The 19413-nt window shown below is 39.8% G+C and overlaps 1 protein-coding gene across 1 annotated transcript; it reads right to left on the bottom strand.

Annotated features, from left to right (window-relative positions):
- Positions 1-1228: 1228 nt before the first annotated feature.
- On the bottom strand, positions 1229-18521 carry RUVBL1 (RuvB like AAA ATPase 1). The gene is made up of 11 exons (XM_080385421.1): positions 18287-18521; positions 17477-17563; positions 16719-16851; positions 12649-12800; positions 11283-11372; positions 10300-10449; positions 8892-8955; positions 7508-7706; positions 5389-5491; positions 2122-2213; positions 1229-1820 (listed from the first exon to the last, which is right to left on the bottom strand). Exons 1-11 carry the CDS (start codon positions 18425-18427, stop codon positions 1661-1663), a joined length of 1371 nt encoding a protein of 456 aa, XP_080241547.1. The 5' UTR covers positions 18428-18521; the 3' UTR covers positions 1229-1660.
- Between the last annotated feature and the right edge of the window lie 892 nt (positions 18522-19413).

Genomic DNA, 19413 nt, shown 5'->3' with positions numbered 1-19413 from the left:
GGGTTTTAGCAGCTGGACTTCTTCCCCAACAACATGATGACTGAGCTTGCAGGTTAGTTTTAGGAGTCGGAATTCTACAGTTTTAACAAGGAAGCTCTGTTACATTTGATACACAGCAATTAAGCCATGTAAATGTATTTTATATAAACATGCATGCTATGGCTCTGTGATCATTTCAGCTTCTCTAACTACTAGGAACTCTTAAAAGAAAACCTCTTAGGAAAGCAAAATGAGTAAGAGGTGCTTTTTACTTAAAAAAAAAAAAAGCAATTGCCAGTGTCTGCCTAATGTAATAGCACTGAGATTCTCCCAGTGTGAGGAACCAATGACTTGCTATGAAGGATTTGTAGAAGCTTTAGTAGCTTTATGTTTGGTACTCGTCAGAAAGCTTCTCATTTAGGAACATGGATTAAAATTTTTTATGAGCTCAAAGTATTAATTGAAAAGTTAACTTCCCCACTTTGCAGCTGCTAAAAAGGGTACCTAAAACTATGACAAGTTATTATTTCTTCCCTTCCCACCCTACCTTAAGAGCTACATTTATTTAGGTAAGTGTATGTAAAGTGTTTTACATCACTAATGGTTGTAACAAAGAATGTGAGGTTAGACACTTTATAGAGCTTCTACATTTTTTCCCTACTTCATCCATTTACATGGTTACATAGATTTGTACTTCAGTGTCACAAGGATCTTAAATCTTTAAATCATTTATCCTTAGAGTGCTGTGAAGCAATGAAGTACCCATGCTTTACAAACCAAGGAAGCATGCTTTGTGAACAAGAGACCAAGGCCAAGTTCATACAAAGTCTTTGCAGAGCAGGATTTCAGGTTTTGCTTGTGAGTTTCTCCTGATCCTGGGTGATAAAGAAAGTAGGGACAGAACATGGTGAAAAAAAAAAAAATCGCCAACCATGATGGAAAGCAGTTTTTATTTAATCTGCTTAAAGAAAACCCAAAGAAAGGTAAAGTTACTCTGGTCTGGGAGAATGGCTTCAAGTAGGACCAAGGTAATTACTATTACTTATTTCTGCTTTCTCCAAAGAAGTCTTCAGAAAAAGGCCTACAAAAACGTAAACACTTTTAAAAGGTCCCATTACTATTACTTTCCTTTGCTGCAGGTCTATTTTTGGGTTTCAGATCCATTTTGCTGATATTGGGCTTTGTTAATTCCAACTTGTTTTGACTGTTTCTCTACGCAGGTCAACACCCATGGCAAACACATGCAAGCTTCCAATGTTCTAGAAATATTTTATTATAAAGCACTTCAGACAAACTGATTTAAAAAAAAAGTTCTCATCTGTAAAAGGAAACTATCTTTAGAACAACATTCATAAAGAAAATAGACTGTTCTTAAGCATCAACTTCAGTTAGAGCTCTTCTGTAATGAAATCTAAAGACAAAACTGACGGGTCAAGAGCTATTAGTTTTATGCATACTCATAAAAGGGAGCCTAAGATGTTACACAGACATCATGGAGCATCTTACTGTTGATAACGAAATAGGAACATTTGATAGTTAATTCTGGCCTGACAAAGCAGTCCAACATTTAAATATTTTTCAGTCCCAAAAGAGACATACCATTAACAATTCTCATTCAATAATTAAGCCAGCCCTGGGTAAGGGTTCAAGCCACTTCAAAGCATCTAACATGATAAGCTCTTTATTTCATGTACTTCTCCTGTTGATCAGCCAAGATTTTTGCTGAGGATTTGGCATCATAGAAAAGTTCATTTATTTCTTCAATATGCTCTTTCTCGATGCTGTCTTTCCCATTAATCTTGGCAAGCAGGTTAGCTGGGGTCAATAACTGCACAGCATACCTGTGATCAAACAGAGATGGATAAATCATTACAATTCCGTGTGAACTGAATATATGTAGGCGTGGGAGATTTGTTAGGAAACACACAGCTCTACCAGCACGTAAAAAGTCTGCAAGACTCTCCAGCACATACATTCTTTAAAGAATGTAAGAGGAGGATTACCACTCTTTTTAACGTCAGCACCGCTAATAGACTGCGTTATTGCAAGTGAGACAAACCTCTCCCATACAAGTGCGAGTTATCCTACAGAGTTCTTAGACCCAATCACACTTAAGAGAAAACCCAACTCTGCTCAACTTACCTTAAGGTTGTCTTGGTACCAATTTCCCCTAAATGGTTTAGAGCTTCTTCACTAATATTAATTCCTTCTGTCTGAGCACGAAGTTTTATGATCTGTTGGGACGAATGAGTAAGTGAGGTACCAGCCCAAACAATTAGCATGCTAAACTACTTAACTTAGTAGCTGGAAACTGTCAGCTCAGAGATGAGACATACTATAAAACAAGATGGTGTGGAGAGTTGTCCTACTGTAACTTACCACTGAACTAGAATCTGTAGAACATTTAAGTCTTAGAATAAGCAAATACGATGTTGAAAAACAATTATCACAAAAGGCAGGTGAAGTAACATCTGGACTACTAACCCTTCATGATAACTGCATGGTTAGCAAAGTATCTCCTAAAGAGCAGAATAAAAGAACTTATACACCAAAACAGAGAGAAATATGCAGGAAGTAAATGCCAGCTGGAGTCCTGTGGACAGCTACACCAGTTACTAAATTGTGCAGTGAATCACTGCTGCTATACAGCAGAGCCCTCCAAAAAGCCCTACAGAAAGCTACGCCCCTTCCTTAGCAGCTCACAACACACTTTTTATTCAATTGACAAGAAGATGATAGTAAAATAAATCAAAAAGTTACTTTCTATGATTCACCTATTCCTACAAGAAGAAAAAAAATCACTAAGAAGAATCTAATCTTTCAGGAACAGTCTCAGGCTCGTACCAGTTTGAAGATCTTTACAAAGTTGGAGAGCAAGATATCACCAATAAGCCTGAGCATATAAAGCTGTAACAAAAGTGGCACAAGTCTCTCGGTAGTCCGTATTACCAGCTGAGTGATAAGGGGCAGACTGGATAATGATGTTGTGTTGTAGTGCTGAGATAACTCGAACTGCAAGCCTCATATAATACAGGTATTTTTCACTTTGGCAGCTTTGTAAACAAGATATCAAGAAGCACTCGTTTAAATTAAGGCCATAAAAATGCGCTAGGGGAGTCAGGGAACAGAGTGGGGAAAAAAAAAAAAAAGAGGGGCTTGAAACGGCAGGAAGTTACGCTAAGATATTAATACAGAATATTGGCAATACTGCTGCAAATTGCAATTTCAGATTGAAATTCAGATTTTTGTCTATCTTTTAGATCACCTAAACATCACCTTCCTTTCATTCAAATACTGCTACTTAATTCTTCCCCTGCTAAAAACAAGCTATCTTGAATGCCACATCTTTAACAATGCTTTTTTTCAGTAATTTTTTATCGAGCAACTTAGCTACAACTTACTGAAGAATTGGGGCCCAAGCCATTAACCCAGCAAATACATACACAAGCAAGCTGCTATGAAATAGGAAAACAAGTGTTTATCAGGTAAAATACACTAGGAACCAGAAAATCCCAGTTACAGCCTCTAACATCTAACAGCAGACACACATGCAAAAGTTTGATTACAACAATACCTGACTAGCATATGCATAAAAGTGAATTTTCTCCCTATTCTGGTCGCACTAAGGTAACTTGTGGGTCTTGCTCTCACAGCAGCGCTACACAATGGGACTTCTACTTTACCAACACAAAGAAAAATATTTTGAACTCTTTTATGAACAAACTTTCAGTAGATACACAGACAATTATTTTGCTGATAAACAAATCAATTGTGAAAGGCCAAGGCAGTTTCACACAGAAACATGAGCAGTGAAAACTTCTTTCTAGCATGAAAGAAAAAAGGGAGCAAAAATAGAGAAATAAATTTATGAATGTCTTATTTTTACACACATACACACGCACCCCCAAACTATATGTAGTTAGAAACCAAAGTTAAATGTAGTAGTTCCTCCTCTTCTCCCAAGAGAAGTAATCCAAAAGTCTTAATTTAAAGAGAAGGTGAGATTATCTGATTATGGGAACATGATTTATGGGACATAAAGTTTGGACTCTATTTTTAGCTTTAGGAAATGCTACTGTAAACACTTGCTTTCCCTCACCCCTGTGGAGGGTGGAAATCACAGCACTTACCCAGCTCTTCTGAAAACCAACAGTTCAGAAACTAGCTCTTTAACAGTGTATTATCTGTGTGATAATACAGCACACTAAGCAGGTATTATATACAGTGACCTTAACAAAAAGCAACTCAGAGCTCATACCCCTACTACCCTAACTACACAAAATTCACATACAGTACAGGGAAGTGCAGATAGCAGTCTTTTAACATCTCCAGGCTAAGTAAAAGTCACACTTTAAAATTTGTTTTGTACACAGACATAAAATAATTGTATTATTAAATCATTGGGGTGCTTCTACTGTAATCTATGCCATAATGCTTTAAAGTGCCCTCCCAGGCACACAAAAAATCATCCTGAGAATGGCTCACAGCAGCCACATATGAAAAGCTCCTCAAACCAAGTGAAATGAAGCTTTGCCTCTACGTTTATATTCGATAAATGCCTCGGCTTCACCTTGGCACTTATCCAGCAGCAGGAGACTATTATCTTGTGACAACGCTCTCTTCCATTGACACTATCTCTTAAATAATACAAAGAATTGACATGATAAACCGTAATGTCTTTGCATTGTGTCACTTCACAGCATTGAGACGCTAATGAGGGAGGATCTTTGACACAATGCATCATAATGGCACCGAAGCATTATAATCGATACACACAATACATTGTGATGGCCCCACAGGAAAAGTTTCAGGCGTTCAGAAGCCTATCTCTGCAACACTTGCTGTGCTTACATTTCCAAACTTGACTAGGAGCATGAAAAACCTCTCCACTTCAGGCGACAGACCTAGGGGGTTACAGCTACAGTACAGGGCACAGAGGCAAACCCACAGTGGATGAAGCTGCGTTCCTCAGTCCCTCTCTTCCATGAAGGAACAGCCTGACGTCTGGGACCAAAGGTCCCAAGATGTGACACTTCATCTCATAGCAACTGGAAAAGCACTACCTGCTGGAACCTGCAAACTCTACGGGAAGCACATCTGTGCAAGAGATAAGCTCATCTAACAATTCATTGCTATTTCATGCAAGTGAGATGTCACTTTCAGCTCTAGATATGCTTACCAATACAACTCAGAGGGTGGGAATCAGGGAAATTGCATGCACATTTTAACCAGCTTACTGTAAATGGTTACCAAAGCAGCATGCATTTAGGAAGTGGTAAGCTTTCTGGCACAAACCCTGGTTACCACAAACAGCTCTATAGTAACAGAATATGCAGAAACACAGTAGTCAACCCGATAGACTAGAACTCTGGGGACTTTTTACAGGTTCTCTTAAAATGCTGTGCATACCTGCTTCATTTCTTGGGGTGTATACAACATGGTTCGGATAATCATTACTCTGTCCAGCAGGTCCAGCGGTATTCCATGAGGAGACACTACATCCTCTGTGCCTCTAAAGAGAAACCAAACAGAAAAGAGATCCGATACTATTCCGAGTTCTGTACATTAATTTGATTAAAATTAATAGTAAGTGACTACCCATCTACTACTCTACAATTCTTGTGTCTTCCTGCAGAGACACGCTCCCCAAACAGACAGGAAAAATTGTAGTCTGAAGTTCATACTGGACAGCTCAAAGGAAACAAATACTATTTCTGGAGCTTTTAATATGCCACTCAAAAACAGTTAAGAGGCGGTGCCTGTCTGCATTGTATCTTCCAATAGTCTTAACTAATGTTCCAAGGTAATTTCTACCAAGGAACAAATCATTCCTATTATGTCGTTTAGCAGTATCAGTAGATATTATATACACTACCATCCATTTGGAGAACATCCCCTCTTGCTGAGCAAGCCTTTACTCTGTTCAATCCTTCTCCCAGTCCCTCCAGCGAATACTGGAGTGGTTCACATTCCATGCTTGCAACTCAGCAAATTGAGAAGTGGAGGTCTGTGCATGAAGGACAGAGCAGGATCCCCCCAACCATTTTATTTGTTTGACATGTAACACCCAACAGCAAAGGCTGCAGACACATCTACTTTTGGCTTTCCAAGACGACCACGATTTGCTGTGAAATCAAGAGTGAAGATATCCAGATTTCATGAGATCTACAGAGACTGCAGGTAAAAGCAGTAAAGTGGTGGTAGAGCACTACATTTCTGAGTTTAGTGCTAGTATTTAAACACTACAGCTTTGGCCGTGGCTCTCCTTGGCAAAAGAATCAAAATGCCCTGCAATCATCTGCTGTACTCTTGAGCAGATGGCGTTCTCTCCTCTGAAATGATTCCTTCTCTATGGGGTTACAGAATCAACTATACTGTCTATACAATTAGTATTCCTGCCTCCCAACCCCTTTAAGGGCTGTCAGCAGGCAAATCAGAGCATCACTAACTACTTGAGAGAGCAGTATACAGTTAAGAGCTTGCTTTTAAGGACTTAATTTAGCAATATTAGATCCAACTGTTACATGGAAAACTTCCTTTCTTAAATCACAGTTTTCAGATAACAAGATCTGCAGTGAATCCATGCTGAAAGATCTCAGTTTGCTCTACTTTTACAAGAGAAGCCTTTTTATGCCTTTGCAAAGAGAGCACTGCAATATCCACCTTGAACATTTTTGAAAGGCTTATCACCTTCACTTCCAAGCAATGCAAACAGAGAAAGATTAATACCAGATGAGCCACTAAGAGGGAAAGAAATAGCTGGTTACACAGCTGAATTAAATCAATTTGAAGAGTAGCAATCATTGCTAATGACAGCTTGTTTAGACATAATTAGACCTAGACCACAAATTAGCAGTAGAACTTAAGAAAGAATGTGAAAGAGGAGAGCATTTTTACTGAACATGCGAAGAATGCATTGTGTGGGTGCAAAATACTGTAGTGGAGGCACGAACTTGATTGGAGATTAAAAACAAGTTAGTTGGCAAGACTGAAGAGTAACAGAAAGCCAGACCAACACATCAGGAAAGAATGAAGAGCAGGGAGAGGCTGAATTGTAACGTGGTTTAATAGTAAGAACAGTAAATTTAAGTCTGATGCAACAAGGAGAGCAAACAGCAAAATAATCCAGAAGCAGCAGGAAACTATGATTAGAGGTTTGTAGTTCTTGTGTTTTCAATGTCCCTAATGTGCAAGCATCAGATGTGTAGAGGCATCCAATGAAAAAGGTAATTGTTATAGATCACCCAGGAAGTAAGACAATGCAGAAGCTGTTAGGAGAGGGGTGTGTCAGTGGAGGTAAAAGGAGTAATTCCATCCTGCTTTAACTCAGTCAGCTCAGCATTAAGTGCTTGTCCCCTCCGGAAGCTCACATGTAGTTCTTGAGCTCTGATGCAGTTTGCAACCCATGTGTGGGATTATCACAGATGTCAAGAGACAAAAGTCTTCAAAATTGTCATTCTACTGCTTCAGCTAATTCCAAGATTTATGGACCAATGACAACCAGAAAATTCAAGTTTAGACATCATACCTGATAACACAGTTTCCTCGATTGGAAGCAAAGATGACAATGGGTGAAATGGAAGATTCCAGTGCTCGGTGCAGGTATGTGAAACATTCAATATCCAGCATGTGCACCTCATCTACGAAGAGTACACCTGGGACTAGCTCTGCGATGCCTTGATCAATGTATTTATTTACCACTTTATTTATCTCTCCTCGAAGTTTGTCTGAGAACAAAAGGAAACTGTTAGTTGTTGTACTGCTAGTGAACTATAGGTCTGTATGAAAGGCTTAAGGCAAGTAAAACGGTCCTTTCAATTTTTTCATGCTTTGGTACCTTACTGCCACAAGGAAAATCTGTGACACTAAAATTCTCTGGCATTCAGTCCTGTAACAGGGAGACATCTGTGCAACAAAATATTTCTAAACTGAACTTCTCACACTTCACTGGGGTAGTCTGTCCCCTCACATGGCTTATGAAAACCTATTATTTTTGTGGCTTTGGGGAGTTTGGTGGTGATGGCAGTCAGTCAAACTTCAGCTTAAAACATGAAACAAAGTTTCCAAGTATGGCTGAAAAGAACATAACTGAAAAAATAAAATATTGCTACTGTATTTCAGCAAAGATGTTGTTTAACAAAAAAAAAAAAACAGGGCTATATAAATTCCTGTGAACATATGGATCTCAAAGCTATTCAAGATGTTACATCAATAAATCTGACATTAGAATAAGCAACATGACCTCTGGAACAGATGAAATACTTCAAAAGACCGCCATTCAAGTTAGGTATTGAAACAGTCTTTGATCTAAATTTAGATAGTCACTTACTGAAACATTTCTTTCAAAGCAAAAAGGAGAACAGATCTTTCTGTAGATATTTTTTTCTCCAATGATCTGTAGGTAGGAAGAGCAGCACTGCACTTCTGAGCATCAAGTCAATAGACAGCTGCTACAGACGTGTCTAAACCAAACCAAAGTTAAGAGTCTTTGGAAGCCATTTTTCTGCCCCACAGATATTCAATATGTTTGCTTCACATAAGAATGCATGTTAATAACGTTTTTTAGATTTTGTTGTTGCTTTGCAGTTTTGCTCTTTGTCAAAACTGTGAGCCTTGCACTCTCTTGCAGGTATGTTTTGAGAAGGGGGATGGCACTAGCATTCTGACCTCTCCCTCTCCAGGAAGACGGGTATGTATTTTATCACTGTATGTGTGAACCAATACCATTGTATTCTTTCCAGCCGTTGCAATTCTAGCAGCTGTATCACTACTTTTCGAAATCTGAGTATTTATGAATAAATACCACACAGGCATTCACAGAGATGCTGTGTTAGTAACCCCATTTTTAATCATTTTCTAACTGGCAAATATATAGGTTATGTTGATCTAAAAACACTGTGCAGGATTCATACCAGTAATTTCGGTTTTCTTAGGCTTCATCAATTGTCCCATCATAGAAAGGATGTCTTGCCCACCCTAGGAAAATAAAGTTACGGATCAGCTATGAGGTCTCATAGTCAACACATACCTAGAGAATTTTATAGATCAGAAATTGGTTAAAGAAGTTGTTTCTTGCAGTTAACTTGATACTTTATATCAGCAGTGGTTGATAATCTGTCAAAGGTTAGGTCACTTCACCGCAGCAGTATTCTAAACATAACTATTTAGCTACCTCCTCACCCCTTCTTTAGCCTTGTCATTTGGAGAACATAAAAACCCCCAAGGAGATACCCTCTTTTAAAAACACTGGCACGGAGAAGGACTGAAATTGTCCGGGAACAGAGACTTGGATTGCCTGCATGCACGGTAGGTGTTCAACCTGTCAACACAGGAACAATTATTCTGACTTTTGAATAGCATGATTTTTATCAGATAAATGATTTTGTTGGAAAAAAGGATGTTTACTTTGAAATTGAGTAGTTAAGGGATCGTAGTATCATGCTGTAGGGATGCCAGCCTTTAAACAAAGATATTGTTAGTGGCTTTTGTCTATGACATACATGGAATCCCCTCAATACCGAGTTTATGTTAAGATACAGTGAGGAGCAATTTGCCTATTTTCCATTTTTTTGCTGCAGTATGTTCAGAGCTCTATGAAAGTCACAAGGAAGTTTAACAAGAGGTCATGAAACATTTCTGAAGCAAGCAGGGCCATCAACAGAATCCACAGCAGTCAAAACACTTTCACCTCTTATGATAGTGCTTGCAGGTTCCATTTCCTGGCCGCAAAACCATAAACACAGAACAATATATTAATCCGCATTCAGAACTTTCAATAAATAGAATGATGCAGATCTAGCTGCTGCTACTTCACAGCTGTAGACAACTTTCCTTCTGCAGAGAAAGTAATAATCTCTTTTCCTGGTCAAGAGGAGCAGCCCACACTGCTCTTTTTCTGCAAGGGATGGAGCACAGTGGTGGAGGGAAGAAGAGAGCTAGGTCTAGACCATGTATATACTGTGAAGGTAACAGATCCCAAATATCCTTGTGGAAGCTCTGGCTATAAGGCTGTTCTCTGAAGCGTTAGGAAATGTACTCTGCCAAATATTCCATGACCAGATGCACGAATCCTAATCTAGCAACTGCTTCTTTAAACTGTACAGCAGGGCCATGGAGGCAGCCAACTGCAGCATGACCTCCCTGAAGAGAGGAGAGGTAGACCGGCCTTCAAGATGTAACACCTACTCCTTTTCCTATAGTGGAATCTTTGAGGGTGATCTAGGACAGCCCAGCTTGCCACATCTCCTTGATTATTGCAGTAACCACCACATCTATGTCAAACGATTTTTCTGTAAAGACTTCATCTGTGGAGTCAGATACCTGAGGTCGAGCATTGGCCACATCCAAGTCATGCAGGGTGACATCCTGAATAATTTCCTTTTTCTTGTGCACATCACCCTTTGGCAAGGGAACATACTCTTCAGCTTCAAGGTCAAATTCCGTAGCATAGATATCACACCTGCCTTGCCTCTGAGGAAAAGCAGAGAAACCCAGGTATAGAATTAGTTTCAGTGCCAAAACCTTGAGTGACACCAACTTGATAAAGGGCTTAGTTCACAATTCCAGTCCTGACAAGCTTCAGCTGACAACTCAGACATCCCACTCCCTGCTTAGCAACAGGCATACCCTATCCACTGATCAAAGCTCAAAAACTCTGTTGAAAAACACCTGATATTTTCAGTAGTAAGAATATTCCACTCCTCTCTCCCCTTCTTTTAACCGTATGCAATTCTTGCTAAAGGACAAATCCAGCAGATTAACTAAAGATTGCGAGAACTGTTCAAGACTGCTTTGTAGGTGGGTGATTTATTATATGATAGAAAATATTATGCTCATCCATTAAACAGCAAGTATCGCTATACACTACTTTCTAAATCAGATATGAAAAGAATGCTAACTAATGCAGTATTCCCTTCTACATGTATATATCTTGTGGAGAAAATACCAGAGCGATAAAAGAAAGATTAAATACACTGCACGTGTCAGCCTGAAAATGACTAAAGTTGCTTGGTTTTTCCCCCCTTCCCTTAAAGATGTCTTGATCTTACAGAAAAGAAAACTCATCCAGACAGCATCAGTGATAGCTTCCTTGCCAGATGACCTTAATTGTGAGCCAGATCACCATGTTCTTTCAGTGCAAGAGAGAATTTTCTCTCAAGATAAGGAAAACACTGGGCTCTTTTTAAAACTTCCATGTAACCATTTCATGTCAGTTAAGGTTAATAAATCGGAGAGCCTTCTGACAAAGGCAGAGAAAGGTCTGCAAGAATACATGCACCTGCATAAAAGTGCAGAACTTTTACCTTGACGGCTCCACTGTTTGCTTCAATATAAATAACGTCGCCAGTTTCCACTCGCTCCTTCTGCAAGCTTTCAAATATGCTTGGGTCCAGCTGGAGGCAAGCAAACATTATAGTGGTCAAAACAGTTCCATTTTGTTATGGTAATCAAGGAAAAGAAGTTTCATCTAAAGCTCACTCCCACCAGACAAAATTAAACTCCAACTCCCTCCAACAGTACCTCTAGGATTTTATAAAGCTGTAACACCTGGAGTAGTGATAGAGAATAAATTTGGAAGAAGATGCACACAACTTTCTTACCAAAAATATCTGCTGTCTGAAATGACGCTAAGTGCCAGAAACGTTATGATACCAGTTACTAACGCAGGATATGCCTTTGTGTAATGTGACAACATATTTATACCTAGGAAGCAGCAATTCTCTTCCTTTCTAGCAAAAATTCTATAAAAAATCTGGCTATAGCATTGAATTATGCTACTTGATTTCTTGAGTCTTTATCCTCTGTGCAGCTATGTGAGGAAGAGTGGACGTGGAATATGCTAGATGCTTTTGTTTCTCTCAGTACATGTTTATCCACTTTTGCTCTGCGTTTTCTTATTTTCAGGGTGAACAAATGCAAGACGATACTTAACAACAGAGACAGTTTTTCTGCTCTCTCGTACTCTGATAGGGGAATTGAACAACATGGACAGAGACTTGTACAAGAAAACAAAGGGAAGGTGGGTCTGAGCTGGCAAACTACCAGCTCAATTTCCAGTTCTCTATCAAATATTCACTAGAGCATATCTCCCCATGTAGAAAGACAAGATGTGACACAAAGAACCATTTATACTAAGGTAAGCAAGATTCCCCAAAACCATCCTCAAAAATTCAGTTGAGAGTCAGGAAAACAAAAATAAACAAGACCTTTCTCATATGTTTGTTACCATCAACATGAATTTATAGCCAGGGTCAGAGTGAGCGTATCACGGATGACACAGATCATAGTTCAGATTCCCAACTCAGGCCATTTTTCTGTGGTATTAGTAATGCTGCAAAATTGCACCAGGATCTCTTCCTGCCTAAACTCGCCTTTAACTTGTTGAAGATACAAGTGTGTGCTGCCACAAAGAAAAGTAACAGGAGCCCCTGAGCAGCGGGGATATCTCTAATTTCAATTAGTAGGAAACAAGACTAAAAGCTCAATATTCTACATAAAGCAGAGAAACACCAGGAGTAGGATAAAGTTATACAGCAAAAGAAAACAGCCTCCTGGCGTCTCCATCTACAGAGATGGGGATCAAGAGCTTGAAATGGAAATAAGAAGTGCTAAATATAGAAGATGCAGACCCAAAATACTTAAGAAGACTTTTGAGACTACCATACATACCTTCAGCTGTTTGGTTCCCTTTGCAGTTTTGAGTCCTATAATTACATGGCTGATGGTTTTGCCATAGCCCCCCATAGGGTTTTCAGTCTCACATGGAGTTAGTTCTGTAACTTCTCCTTCATAAACCTCCTTGGTCTCTTTAATCCTCAACCCTGCAAGAAATTGTTTAGAATAGCTTCGGTACATGAATCAATGGCTGTATACACTCAGGAGCCTGCTGCATTACTGCCAACAGAATGTAACATAGTATGAGGCTACATTACATTTACTGGTAATTTTTTACCTTTAACAATGGAAAGATTAATTATTGTTCTTCAATATTAAATGAGAATATTCATCCTGTGTCATCAGGATGAAAGTTCAGCCCAAGTTTTGATCTGCAAAGCAGTTTAGTAAACTCTTAAGAAATTATTTTCTTCCAATCATTATTACTAGTTCTTGAAGCAAATATCAGTATCTTCTCTCTTTTCACCCCCCCCAAGAGTGGATTTGTTTGATCTGTTCCCCTACACTGAAGCCAGAGAAACAGATCATCTTCTGAAAGGAGTGGCACTAATATAACAGAGTTTTACATTATTTTTGGACCATCAGAAAAGTCCTGCAAAGCAAAGAAAAAGACAGGAGAAAAAAGTAGCTTCATAAAAAACTTTACGTTTTAGCAGCTGAACTAAAAATAACATAAATTGATTAACAGGTATTGTGTTAGAACCTCGTAAGATTGAGAAAAGGTTAATATATCATTTTAAATATTTTTCACGTTAATAGCAAAAGGAGAGCTAGATAAAATTCAGCAAAAACTGCTATAATGCAAATTTAAAACTATTTCAAAATAGCTGACAATGACATCCTTCATTTTCAGACAGCCGAGCAATCATCATAGTATCTGGGTATCTTCTATTCTAGTCAGAACCATTGTAATTAACTAAGTTACTTTAAATTGATGAATAATACAGGGCTGAAGTTTTACAGTTAAGACTGTTCCAAAGAAAAACCACTATCATCACCACCACCACCACTACAATTATGCATACATTCTAACTACATAAAAGTTCAAAGAACCCACATCTGAAGAGACTCTATAAAGTATTTTATGAGACACACATGCCATACCAAAAATAATGAATGGGCTGTAACAAGATATAAGGAAGTCATCCTGCCCAGTCTGAGGCTATTAGGACTTTATAAAACTTTCCTTGTTCCATAACTTTTCATTTAGCTTTGAAATAGATCAGACACTTCACCAGTAACCTTGAGCTGCTGATAGGGGAATATAGAACTGACACACACGAGTCTGTCTCCCCCTACTGGGCCCAAATTAAGACTAGGATCTGAAATGCGAGAAACAGGTTAACGGCGGATAGCATGGCAACTTCTTGGTAAAAAATGTTTCCTTTCTTTTATTTAGCACCAAATAAAAAGTTCTATGGAAAGTTAATTTCAGTAGTTTTTAAAAAAAATTTCAGGTATGTCAAAACATCAGACAAAAAATTAATGAACCTTTGAGTTACAAAACTGACCTCATCACATAGGCTACATGTGCAAGGAAGGTGAAGCAGTATGGGGATCTGTACAGTAAAACTGCTGGTGCCGAGAACTGGACATTCACAGGTTTCTTTTTCCTTTTTGTTCTGCTTTTAAACTTCCAGCACAATCTCTATTCTGCTCTGAAAAACTGGAAGCCCATGTGTGTTTGGGATATATTTTCTATGCTGCTAAAGCCTGTCTTCCTGTTTCATTTAATCTGAAAAGAATTCATTTCACATGCTCAGTCTGTTCCACAACACAAACCAAAAATGAGTCAGCAAGGACAACCTAGAGATCTGCTTCAAAAGCATCCCTCTAATGTGCTCACATAGATATGTCTATAGAAATATTTACAGGCAAGCATGACCTGAACAAAAGTAATTGATGCTTTGAGATTGCTGCTGATTATCCTTTGTTTTCAAATGAACTTGCATGTATCAACTACAAATTTCATTCTCAAAAGAGTTCTTAAACTGAGGTATCTCCTACTTACAAATCAGATGAGAGTCCAAGAAGGCAATAGTGGGCGATTTCATTTTTTGGTTCAATAGAGTTAAATATGGAGTTAAATAGCACTTGTTTGATTTACCGGCAGATACCATTTGGAGACTCAGGGAACAGATACGCTATTTAAGTGGCGATTCCAGCAGTTATTTTTTACTGCAACTGAGCTCTAACATTAGCTACTGTCATACTTGCCAGCTGCTAATAAGCTCTATACAGGAGTAATTTCTCTCAAGTGAATTTTTTTAACCTGTACAATTCCATTTTCTCATCTCCCACTCCATCCCCTTCTGTTTCTTTTTATAAACTCTCTACTACATCCCAAACAGCACTTGGACATGAGACTATGTCAAGTCTGTTATTAAAAGAATCTCAACAATAATACAAGTTCTGTAAACTCAGAATCACACGTTTCCTTATACAGTGATGGGTCCAAACCAGTCAGATTCTGCTGTTTCCAAGAAAGAAAAAAAAGTTAAACATTCACGTTAATATCTCTGATTATTTTTATAAATTGAGGTGGCTAAACCCCCTGAAAGTAAAATGCAAAATATGAGCAACAGATGATGTACACAGAACCTGCTAACAAGGAATCATATGAAAAACCAAAAAACCTAAATGAATACTTTAGGTATTGATTGAAATGTGAGCTGAAGCTTCTTTTGCACCCAGTCACAGCTGATACTGCGCTGTGCATACAAAATCATTTTTTAAGAAATGCACTCTTGTAAATTATTTGTTTACCAGGTAGGGAAGCTAAAACATACCTGAGATTTAAACACAATTAGAAAGTGTTCCATTAAGAGAAATTGTGGTTACCAGTCCTTTAAAATATTTCAGTTGGGTTTTTTTATGCTGATAAAAATATTCAATAAAGGCTGTGTTATGGAAATGTGACATGGAATTCAACAGAAAGGAATAAAACAAGTTCCATCTTTCATTAACATTAATATTTGTTTAGAAGTGTCTCTGTATTGACATTCAGGGAATGCAGGGAACTAACAATGTAGCTGGCTGTTAAACCTCAGAGAGTTAAAATACTGCTATCTCTAGAAATGACAACACGGATGGCATAAGTTTCATCCGTTGGTTCAGGTTTCCAAATCTCTGACAGGGAACTTCATCACATCAAGGAAATTTTGCAGACTATTGAGTCTCTGGCTTCCCTCCCCCAGGCCCTGCCAGTTTCATGGTAACTAGAAGACCAGGGACTACTTAGAGCTGCCCTATTACAAAAGTCAATGGAATACTTTTGTTTCATTGCAAAACTGAGAGACTTCTTCCTCACTGCCATGAAATACTTAAATGAAGTCCAAAGGAAAACATGGTACAGAAACCAGGAAAATTAACTGTTAATACATCAATACTAAAATCAGCTAGGCTATCTTTAGCCAATCCTCATACAAACAAGGGCCACTTCTAACTGCATTTATCAGTTGTCAGCAGCAATCACGTAAGAGATTTTAGATACTCATTGAGGTAATGCTGCAAACTTAACCAACTTCCATCAAGCTTGCAAAAGCACTCTAAAACTGAGGAAGACATTAAGTTAAGACATCATTTGTTTTGTTAGCAGGGAACTTTCTTTGTGCTCACTGTAATACTACGTCAGGCTAACACTGCACTTGGGAGTCCCTGACTATGATTGTTCACTTAGTAGGGTGAAATCACTAAAATAAAAACAGGCAAGAGCATTTTTCCATCTACAAGTATTTCTGCTAATGTAAGAAACTAAAAATATTTTTTCTCTTAGCTTTATTCAGTCAGAGGCAAAACCAGATGAACCTGGAGGATGAGAGGAGAATCTGGGGAAGTAGAATAAACTGTAATACAGCAATTAAACTGTGGTTTATAAACAGAAAACCTGACTCCACTAACTGTGGAAGAGATTCACTAAATTAACATCAGTACTGAAAGAAAGAACATACCATTATCTGAAAAACCACCATGGCCACTGAAAAGTTTTTCCTTTTTAGATGACTGAGAAAACCCAAAATAAGTATCATGCAAACACTTAATTCTTCTGTTTTTCTAGAGCTTACCAATTGCACGTCGGAAGTTTTCCATTAGAACTTCTGTTTTCTTGATCTCAGTAGAATAGACCTCACTTCCAACCATAGGACAAAAGGGAACTTTACTTCCCAGTTCCTGAGCAATAGCTAAAGCCAAAGCAGTCTTTAAAAAAAAAACAAACACAAAACCAACATGTTAATTTTTGTGAGAATTAACAAAGGATTCTTTCTGCACAGATGTAACTTTCCTCATCATATTACCTTCCACATTATCAACTATCAATTTAAGATTAAAAATATTCTACCTGACATGTATTTCTCCATACAGCCCTCCTCCTCCCAAACAAGTTAGGTGCACATAAAGTGACTTTTTTCAAAGACTAATAAAACATCTCTAAGGAACAATACTGGGATTTTGAATTTGACATCTAATACAAATGCAAAAAACCTTAAATAGCACTGGAAAAAATAAACAAAGCAAAAAATATTTGGGCTTTTAATATAAAATTAACTTCTAAGACTCTTCTTCAGAGACCATATTACATATTTGTTTGGTAACCTACAACAGGTGACTTCACATTAACGGTGCCTGAACACAACACCGGATTTTTGCCATGTTGATGACATGGCAAAAATCAAAATATAAAGCAGGAAGCCATCAATACACTGATTTAAAAAAAAATCCAGTAATTAAAACATTGCATAACTATTACCCTAAACCGTTTTTTATAACAAATTACAATAGATACAGGAATAATTTCTTTCGTATAAAAGAAAAATAATAATACCTTGCCAGTTCCAGGAGGTCCAGCCAACAGCACAGCTCTGCCAGCCATTTTCTTGCTTTTGATTAGTTCCACTATAACCCCACAAGCCTGTAAGTTAAGTAAATCTTTATACCAGTAACACAAGTATTTCTCTAATATCTTCTCTTCCAATATTACTAAAAGTGTTTAGAAATATTAGGTTTTGTGAGTTCGCTAAAAATAAAGAGGATTTCAGTTTCATGCACACAAAAAGGGAGGCAAGTTCAGAAAAACCTACTTCCTACAATCATTTTATCTCACACAGACACTAAAAAAAAGAAAAAAAAAAATCACAGATGACGAAACTCAACCTAAGAGCACAGACTCCTTTCCCCCTCCTGGAGTTGCATGCATATATAATGGTTTCAAAATACGGCAGGAGATGCACCTTTGGCTTTCTGAAGGGCAGAGCAGCTAAAGCACCTGCCCAGGCCAAACGCCGGACTGAAACAGAAGCTTCAACCCCTACTTGCACCAACTCTCTTGACTTTTGGTAGGTTTCATTGCTTTTTATACCTCGATTTCTACGTCTAAAACGCGGGAGGCAGCCACCAGCCCTTGCCGCCAGCTAATGAAGAAAAGTAGTGGCATAAGGAACAGCCTCGATCCCCATCGCTTCTCACGCAGCAGAGGAATACAAGGAGGATCCGAGACGAAGACTTTCACCCACTATCGGGCCTTCTAAGAACACCCAGCACAGACCAGGGCCCCTGAGACTGCCAGCTCGAGCCGGGTGGGGGCTGCTGGGCCCCACGGGGGCCCCGGCCGGGCCCCGCCGCCCCCCTCGCTCACCTCCCGCGCATTCTCCTGCCCCACGAGCCCGGCCCCCGCCGGCTTAGCGGTGCCGCTCTCATCCAGCCCCAGCCCCTTGACATGGCTGTGGGCAGCGATGCGCTGCGTCTTCGAGGTGCTCTTCACCTCCTCGATCTTCATAGCGGAGCAGCACCGTACCCGAACGCCCACACCCGCCACACGCGGCCCGCGCGTTACCAAGGCTCCCGGCGCGCGGCCGCCCCCGCCCGCCCCGCCGCGCCATTGGTCCTTGTGGCGGCGCTCTCGGTACTCATTGGGCGCGGTGCATGCCCGTCACTGGCAGGGGGTGCATTTCTTTAGGGTCCGTCCACCCGTTTCCGTGTGCGGCGTCTTCAGCGGGTCCGGCTGGGTGCGAGCGCTGCGGCGGCATTGGGCCGGGGGGGGGGGGGGAGGAAGAGGCTGCGGCCGTGCCCGGCCTGAGCGGGCTCCCTGTGGGGAAGCAAACGCAGGCCCTCGGTGGGGGCGCGGGGAGCAGCTAGTTTTTGCTCGGCAGTTTCTCGGCCTCACGTCTACGTGAACACCTTCTGCCTTCATTGGACCTGACTGGCGCTGGAGCCAGCGCCTCCCACCGCGGCGGGGCTGGGTGAGCCCCGAGTGTCCCCTGGCTCAGCTCGGTGCTGGGCGCTGCCCACGGACGGTGGGACAGGGCCTTTCTGGAAAACTCTGCTGGGTTTAGCTTACAAAAGTAAGCTGAGGCTTTTCAAGGGCACCTTCTGAATCCTTGTCAAAGACCAAGTAAGGGCAATCTCTTACCTGCTTGGTGTTGATCACTAACTTGCATCTTTCACTGTAACTGTAAAATAATTCTATCCCATGTGCCCAAAACCTTTATGTAAGCACCTGAGGCTTTGACATATGCTGTATGTATGTAGCGTGTATGTTTCTCCTGAGCTTTGACCTATGGAAATGAGGAAAAATCCTCCACCTCTTCAGCAGGTAGTTTCATGGCCTCACAGCCTTTACCCAACACTTCCTCAGGCCTGTGGCACTACAGCTTTCAGGGTGCTACAGCCTCTAACTGTGGGGCAGCTGTAGTTTTGCTGCACCTTCTATGTAGTGCTTAAAATGGAGGTCACTCACACTACAAGCTTAGGTGAGATCTGGGA

Source organism: Falco punctatus (assembly GCF_963210335.1).
Source record: "Falco punctatus genome assembly, chromosome: 4".
NCBI classification, from domain to species: domain Eukaryota; kingdom Metazoa; phylum Chordata; class Aves; order Falconiformes; family Falconidae; genus Falco; species Falco punctatus.
This window is presented reverse-complemented; position numbering and strand designations above follow the sequence as displayed.

Excerpts from the sequence above, each read along its gene's own strand:
- RUVBL1 (XM_080385421.1), bottom strand. The coding sequence starts at position 18,427 with ATGAAGATCGAGGAGGTGAAGAGCACCTCGAAGACGCAGCGCATCGCT. Across the intron at positions 12,801-16,718 it reads AAACTTCCGACGTGCAATTG|GGTTGAGGATTAAAGAGACC; the intron begins GTAAGCTCTAGA and ends AATTTCTTGCAG. Across the intron at positions 2,214-5,388 it reads CACCCCAAGAAATGAAGCAG|ATCATAAAACTTCGTGCTCA; the intron begins GTATGCACAGCA and ends TCGTCCCAACAG.